The 7,849-nt window shown below is 53.8% G+C and overlaps 1 protein-coding gene across 3 annotated transcripts in view; it reads right to left on the bottom strand.

Moving 5' to 3' along the window:
* Nucleotides 1–265: 265 nt before the first annotated feature.
* The window catches only part of CHRDL2 (chordin like 2), a gene marked incomplete at both ends in the record, with an annotated part of 31,325 nt that continues 23,741 nt past the window's right edge, over nucleotides 266–7,849 (bottom strand). For 2 of the 3 annotated variants that reach the window (XM_082843744.1, XM_082843745.1), the window contains 4 exons: nucleotides 277–356; nucleotides 1,103–1,195; nucleotides 5,580–5,753; nucleotides 7,104–7,298. In XM_082843744.1, the coding sequence (XP_082699870.1) occupies nucleotides 277–356; nucleotides 1,103–1,195; nucleotides 5,580–5,753; nucleotides 7,104–7,298 (542 nt within the window). Of the gene's footprint in view, nucleotides 357–1,102; nucleotides 1,196–4,683; nucleotides 4,739–5,579; nucleotides 5,754–7,103; nucleotides 7,299–7,849 lie in introns of all 3 variants that reach the window. The other variant, XM_082843743.1, reaches the window with a different exon arrangement.

The following is a 7,849-nucleotide window of genomic DNA, read 5'->3' as shown; positions in this document are numbered from 1 at the left end:
GTTGGGGGCTGGGCACAGAAGCAGCACAGAGCAGGGGAGAGGCCACGATGGCAGACGAGGGTCTGGGTCAGAAGGCTGGGGGAACTAGCCCCGGCTCTCATAACAGCTCACCGTGAGGACGCGGGGCAGTCTCTGCCTGTCTGCAGTCACTGTGAGAACACATGGAGACTGGATATGGACTCAGCAGGCAGGGTTGAGGGGTGATGCAACTTCTTATTTATTAATATATAACAACAAAAATAATAGAGCTCACATCTGCAGCTGTTCAGGTCTGTGTTACAAGGTCTTGGTCACTTTGTCTGGACTGGCCGTGACCTTCAGCTCCGGGGTCTGTGCTAGGAAGACGTTCCAGTGACCTGCATGGAGAAAAGAGGAAGAGTCGCGTGTGTGTGTAGGGGTGTGTGCTGTATGTGTGTGTGCAGGGGTGTGTGTGTGTGTTGTGTGTGTGTGTGGTGTGTGCGTGTGCATGCATGTGCACAACAGAGACGGGGTGACTGGGGTGGGGCAAACTTAGGACAACGAGGACTGAGTAGCCTGGGTTTGGAGCCCACAGGGAGGAGGGAGGTGGGGACCCCATCACACCCCAAATCCCAGAGGGTTCTGACACATGACCTCGCCTCAAACAACCAACATGTGTGGGCTGGGCTGGTATCCTGACTCTTGTTGGTGACCCTCCCGTCTGTGACTTCCTCTCCCCCACCTGAAGACCCACCTGGGTCCCTCTTCCTCGGGGGAGTGTAGAGCAACTTAAGGGCATCAGAAGGAACGTGGTTAGAAGGTTTCAGTGGGAAAAGTTCCAGTGGAGAGAAACGAAGCAGCACCAGGACTTAGGGGCTCAGAGCCCCACCTCTGACAGCCCCGTCTCCCTCACCCCCAAGACCAAATCCAGCTGGCTCTGCTTTACCTTCCCGCTCCCAAGCTCCCGGGCGTCTGAGTTAGGAAATCTCTGGCCCAGACGCCCACTGGATTCCTGTGCCGGGAACTGACGTCTGTGGCTGACAGCCGCCCTCCTCCCGGCATCAGCAGCCTGGAACTCCCCAGGAGGCCCCAGCTTCTAGCCCGGCTCTCTTCCCAGGCCCCAGTCCTCAGCCCAGGGTCCCACCTTTGTGGGTGCCAGTGAGCAACCGGAAGTTCTGTGCCTCTTTCTGGAAGTCTTGCTTCCTGACTTTCTTGATCTGAATCAAGTGGAAGATTCCTGAGGGCAGAGACAAGGGCGTGAGCAGGAAAGGCAGGGTGTGTGGTCAGTGAAACAGGGTGACTTAGACCTGGGACAGACCCCGTCACCTCCCTCCCCTCCCCCTTTCTGACCAGCCACCAAATCCTGTGGACTAAATTCCCTAAATATTTTGAATCTGTTCTCCTATCCCCACTGTCACCCTTCCCATTCAGGCCCCATCATGCCTTGCCTGGGTCACTGCACTAGACTTCTGACCCCTTTAACCCCGCCTCTAACCTATGATCCTGGCTGTGGTCATTGGAAAATATGCATGTTACCCTGTCATTCCCCTTCCGTGACCCTGCTCCTGTCACTGTCACCTTCCTGCTCTCACACCACTCACCTGTCCACAATGCAGAGAGGGGGAATGCAGGAGGGAGGGAGGAAAGAAGGAAGAAAAGCTGCCAGGCCTGTAGGGCCTGGTCAAGCTTTTATCTGGACATAGAACGTATGATAAATCAATAGGTGATTTGCTTCAGACACCCAAGCACTACAGGTGTCCGGGTTGTAGTCTCCCTTTCGGCTCAAGGCTCAGTTTACCCCATCCCTCTGAGTGGCCCTGCCTGTGCTACAGTCCTAATCAGCTACTTGAGGTCCCTGAGGGGGCCAAGCCTTTACATATGCTGCCCCCTCTGCTGAAACACCTGCTCCTATTGCCACAGGTGAACTCCTACTCATCCTCCCAGCCTCACCTGGGAAGTCTTCCTCAATTCTCCCTCTTCCCCCAAATAGTTATAGTTTCCTCCTTGGGTTACCCACAGCTCTTGGCTTCTGTTTGTGATTGTTCCTATTTCTAATGTGCTATCATTGTGTCTGCTCTTGCCTCCCTTACCAGACTGGGAACTTGGGGAGGGTGTTCCTCTTGGGTTCCCTGCACCCGGCCCACATTAGGCATGCTGAATGAATGAATGAATGAATCCATGGGTGGATGCATGGATGGATAAGCAAATATATGTGTACCCTGTGTAGGCCAGGCCCTGAGGGGGAATGAGGTACTAGCTGTGTCTCCTGATGTTTGCATCCCCTGGGGAGCACAGGCACCACACATGGCGCTGAGGCCCTGAGCACATGGGCTCTGATGTCGTGCCGGCTGTTACCACCGGGGTCTGTGGCCAGAAAGAACAGATGTGACAGCAAGACCTCTGGTAGGCCAGCACCGCCCTCAAGAAAACCAAGAACCGGCCTTATGGGAATCCAAGTGGGATCCCACCGAGGGGAAGAGACAGCACGGGTCCTGGACCTGAGGTCCAGGAAGCTGGGGATGCCCAGCACTGTCTTCAGGCCCCCCGGTCCAGATGCCAAGGACCAGAATAGGGAGAGACTCGCTCCAGTGGCCCAGGTCACATCACAAGCATGAGATGGGGACAGGTCCTGGTGCTCCAGTCCTGCCGCTGCACAAAGCCCCAAACACAAATTGGAGGGGTAACGGGGCTGAGGGCAGATCCCCACGCTGTTGCCTACAAAGCATGAGTGAAAGGTCTGAGATCTTGGGCCTGGAATCAAGAGCTTGCCTGAGGGTCATCGTTGTGCCTCTTGCTCTTTGAAGGGCGTGCCAGGCCTGAGAGTGGCTGGGCTCCGTGTGTCCCGGGCAGAGGTGGCAGTGGTGGGCGAGTTCCAAGAGATAGGACAGGCTTCGCTTAGTGTGAAGAACCCTCTCTGGGTAGAGCCATGCCCAGAATGGCAAGTGAACCACCTGTCTGGAGGTGGGGAGGGGGTGTGTGCAGTCAGGGGCTAGAGACCATCAGGGAGGCTGCAGGGGGACTTCCTTCCTGGGGCGGGGGGAGGAATGGAGACCCCTGAGGTCCCTTCTCCTCTGAAATTCTAGACTCTAAAAAGCCCTTTAACCCTACGCCAGCTCTCTGCTCAGACTCTGGGCCTGGGGCTGGTCCCACTGTGGTGTGGCCTCAGCCCAGCTTTCAGCATCCACCTGCTCACTTTGTGTCCAGGCCAATTGCCCTCTTCCTCTCCTGGCCCCCAAGGCCTGCTGTTTCCACTTGTCTGGGTGAGGAAACAGGAAAGGTTTCCCACTGACGATCAGACCTTGGGAGAGTTTGTTTTGACTTTCACAGTCTGGGACAGGGAGGTAACAGACAGGGAGGCTGATGGGGCATTTCAGGCACCCAGAGGCTCAGGAGATAGTGGGGCGGGGGTGGGGGAAGGTTTGCTAGTGACAGGATGGCAGGGCCTGGCATTGTGAAGTTGAAGAGTCCTCCCCACCTTGTTCCTTTTTGTTGGGCCGCCTGGTAATGAGATTTTGCCTTGAGCTATCATGCCTCCTTCTCTGCCATCCTGGGCCTTCCTTAGGCCCTTCCCTAAAAGCATAAGGTCACCTTTGTGGAGGCGGCACTGGGGACAGTAAGACCTGGGTTTGAATCTTTGCTTTACTGTTTAAACTGTGTGGTTTTGAGCAAGTCATTTTACCTCTCAGACTCAGTTTTCTTATCTGCAAAATGGGGCATTAATACATACCCTTCAGCTTTCTTATATGTGGGTGAATTGAAGCACATTATATATAGTACCCGCTAAATGCCAATCACAGAGCACCAGGCATGTAAACATGGGCTCTGGCACCAGAGTTTGAGGCTGTCACTGTCAGCCTGCCTGTAGTGTGCCCCTCTTGCCTTTCTAAATCCTGTCCAGCTCAGGCCCATCCTCCACAAAGCCTTCCCCAACCAGCTCAGCTCCCAGGGAGCTCCTCCTGCACCCAGGGCACAGAGCCATGGGGTCCTGAGGACAGAGCCGGGGCCTGTTACTCTCTGTGGTCACAGAGGGGTGGGAGGAGGCCCATCGTAAACATGCAGCCCCACCTGTCCAGGGAGAGATGGAATCTCAAGGCTCAAAACAATCATGAAGGTTATTGAACTGAACTCCTCAGCCAGTGGCCAAATCCCCACCCAGCCCTTGCCTGCACACTTGCGTGAATGGAACTTGCTCCCTCCCTTCCACTGCAGGAAGGCTTTACGCTTGAGAAGGTGCTTCTGAAACCTGAAACCTGCCTCTCTGCAATTCTAACCAACTGATGAGGCGGGATAAGAAGGAGGCTGCATTTTTAGCACTTACTATAGGTCAGGGGTGGTACCTATATTCTTTCATGTAATCCTCCAAAACCCCTTCTCCCCCATTAACAGAAGAGAAATCTGAGGCCCAGAGAGGTCAAGTGATTGCCCAAGGCCACACAGCTAAGAAATGGCAGAGCCGGGATTCAAACCCAGGTCTGTGTGATTCCAAAGCCCCTGCTTGTTGTTCTGACCCTTGTGGTCACTGAGAACACAACTGCTCCCTTTGCCTGGGGCAGTCCTTCAGAGCCATGAAGCCAGCGGTCCTGTCCCCCTGAGTCTTCTCTTCTCCAGGCTGAACAGCTCCGCTTTCTTCGTCCATTCCTCCTACGACAGGGGGCAGAGTAGAGCAGGGAAAGAGCCGCATCTGACGTCACAAGACCTGGGCTCTAGCTCCCGTCCTCCACTTACTGGCTGTGTGGCCTTGGGCCAGGTACTTCACCTCTCTGAGCCTCAGTTTCCTCATCTGTAAAATGGGGATAATAATACCTAACTCTCAGGATCGTTGAGGATCAAATGAGATAATGAACGTGAAAGCACTTTGTAAACTCCAAAGTGCTTCACACATTGGTTGTTATTATCATTGTCATCATTCTTATTATCATCCCCTCTTTCACCCCCCACATCTCCCCCACCTCCCCACTGCCAGCCAAACACATCAATAAATTGACCTTACAGCTAATTTCCACTTAAAGGTTTTAATTTGTTTTACTCTATCCAGGGGATTTATGTTTTACAAGAAGAGCCCCAAAACTGAACTCTCGGCAATTCCCTATCAATGAAAACTCTTGACCTTCAGTTGGTGATAGGAGCAGCCTGCTGAACAGGGTGAGTTTCTACAGAATGAGAAACATATTCTAATGTCGACTTACCTTGGAGGGATAGAATCCACCTTATAGAAAGGGCTGAATAAGACTAGCCTTGAGGATTTGAGGATGCTGTGAGGGCCCTCCTACCTGAAAAGATCTCTCCTCCCAGTCTGCTGAAATTCTACCAATAGACAGCTCTTTGTTTTATCAGGGTAGGCATTACTCTGTCCTGGCTCCTCACAAAGTGTAAAAACCCCTTTCCCCCAGGAGAGGGAGCACTTCAAGGCCCTGGCATTTCAGAGTGGGTGAGCTTATCAGAATTGTCAGATAGAATCAGTCTCCCTCTATCTCGGAATCTGGGACTCAAAGCTGGAAGGTGGCCCAAGGCAGGTCTTCCTGGGCCAGAGGCACTTGATCAACAAAACTCCCTTACCACCCTTGGCGGGTCTGGAGCAAAGGAAGGGGGACAGGCCAGAGTGGGAGTGGGCCCCTGCTCACCTTCTACCAGCTTCCAGAGGTAGATCTCCACCTGTTCAGAAGCCTCACGCTCGAGGGCCAGGCGACGCAGATTGTCCAGGCTTGGGGATACTGATGTGTGGACAAGGACCCGGCCCGGCGCCTTCGGACACTTGGTGGCACTGATCTCACTGTGGCCAGGGTCTGCCTTGTCCTCTGGGAGAGACAAGGAGCTCGTGAACACTCTGTCTCCCCACCCCTGGTAGCCCAGGAAGAGGGGCCACTGGTCTGACATCTCCCTCAGGGTCAATAGGGCCCTTGGGAAAGTTCTGGTGCCCCTGGGAAGAGAAGGAGGTCTCTGGGGAAGAGAGAAGGGGCCTCTCCCCCATTCACCTCCCATTGATTAGCATGTCAGGAAACTTCTCACCCTTCAGGGCCCAGCTCACCTTCCACCTCTTCCAGGCAGCCCACCTGGAACAGCTCAGCGTACCATTTCCTCCCACCCATAGCTTGTAAAACCCTTCTTGCTTATGCCTCTCCCTCAGGCCCTTAATCCCACACTGCCTTGCATTGCCTTGTAATTGTTTCACTTGGGTATGTTTTCTCTCTAAAATAAACCCACAGGGTGAAGGGCAGGAATCATGTTCTCCAAGTCTTTTGAGTGACTCATACCACCCAGCACAGGCTCACACTGAACACACGTAGAATGAAAGGTTTGGGAGGGATTGAGGTGACAATGGCAGTAATGATGATGAGTGTGATACAGAACAGGTTCTAGGAGGAGTTCCAGTTCCAGCTCCACTGCTCTTTTGCTGTGTGACTTAGGAAGTTCCCTTCCCTTCTCTGGGTCTCAGTTTTCCCATATGTTGATGAGGATTGAAGGAAGACAGCAGTGTTCAAGAGCATGGTCTTTGTGGGAATTCCCTGGCGGTCCAGTGGTTAGGATTCCATGCTTTCACTGCTGTGGGCCTGGGATCCGATCTGGTCAGGGAACTAAGATCCTGCAAGCTGCGCCGTGCAGCCAAAATAAATAAATAAGTAAATAAAAAGAGGGCATTGTCTTTGGAATAAGACCGACAGGGTTCATATCCCAGCTCTGTCACTTACAGCTTTGGGACCTGGGACAAGGTATTTATCTTCTCATTCTGTAAAATGGAGATAAAGATGCCTGCCTTGTCCGTTTTGGTGAGGATTACATGAATTCAGCCAAAATACCTACCCGGCACATGATAAGTGCTCAATAAATGTTGGCCATTCCTCTTAAAAGTCCTAATAGCCTAAGATTTTATGACTTCACAGAATCCAGGACATTATTTGATTCTATGTATGTCTGAAAGTCTCTGAATCTGTAACAGTAGATGGTTCCATAAGTCTAATATTTTATGAGTTGGGCATTTTTCACTGCTGTGCTTCTAACGTTCTGTGCATGTGATAACCCCTACACCCCCTGGCTCTGAGGCCATGCCCCATCCATGTCAGAGATGTTCCAAGTGTCTGTGCTCTGGGGAGAGAGACCCATGGCTCACTCTGGCCAGTGCCCTCCCTGCCCCCAGGCCCTCTTTGTACCTGGACAAATCTTGCAGCACTTCCCAGCCACTTTCTTGGGCTGACGGCAGGGGTACTCAGTGGGGCAGGTCACCCGCTGGCAGTCCTGGCGGCCGTCCTGACAGGTGCACAGGATGCAGGGCAGGGGTCCAAAGGAGCGGAAGGCTGGGTGCCACACCTCCCCATGGGAGTACGTCTTCCCGCCATGCACACAGGCTGGGAGGGCAGGAAGGGAGGAGGGTCAGTGCCTCGGACTCGGGTCAGAGTCCAATAATGGCTGGGAGTAGGTCCTTGGGGCGCCCCTGCTCCACCAGTCTGGCCCAGTCACACTGCCTGCAAAGTGGAGGCCAGGGAGTAAACCAGTCCTCTGTCCCTGACATCCCCCATCTCAGCACTCACGGCCGAGATGGGCCAGTAAGTTCTTGCCGAAGATGGAGAGTCCTCCCCTGCACTTCACAGGCACCTCCAGTGGGGCATGGGGAGGGATGGCCTGACAGTAGGAGACCTGTGGTCAAGTGCTGTCACTACCTGGCCATGTGAGCTCTGCCAGGTCCCTTCTCCTGTCTCAACCTCAGTGTCCCATCTGTACAGCGAGGGGCTGGACGGATGCCTCTGCAACCCCTCCCACTCCACCAATCAGGGTGCCCTGCAGTGAGGCCTCTTTCCTCCCCCTCTGCTGCCACAATTGTCCCCTTAGCCTCTTTCCCTGATCCATCCCAACCATCCTCCTGCAGCCCAGCTCTGTGTCCTCCTTCCTTCATCAAAAA

Source organism: Leucopleurus acutus, assembly GCF_964270905.1.
Source record: "Leucopleurus acutus genome assembly, chromosome: 8".
Lineage (NCBI taxonomy): Eukaryota > Metazoa > Chordata > Mammalia > Artiodactyla > Delphinidae > Leucopleurus > Leucopleurus acutus.
Note: the sequence above shows the minus strand (reverse complement) of the source record. Positions and strands in the feature narration are given on the sequence as shown.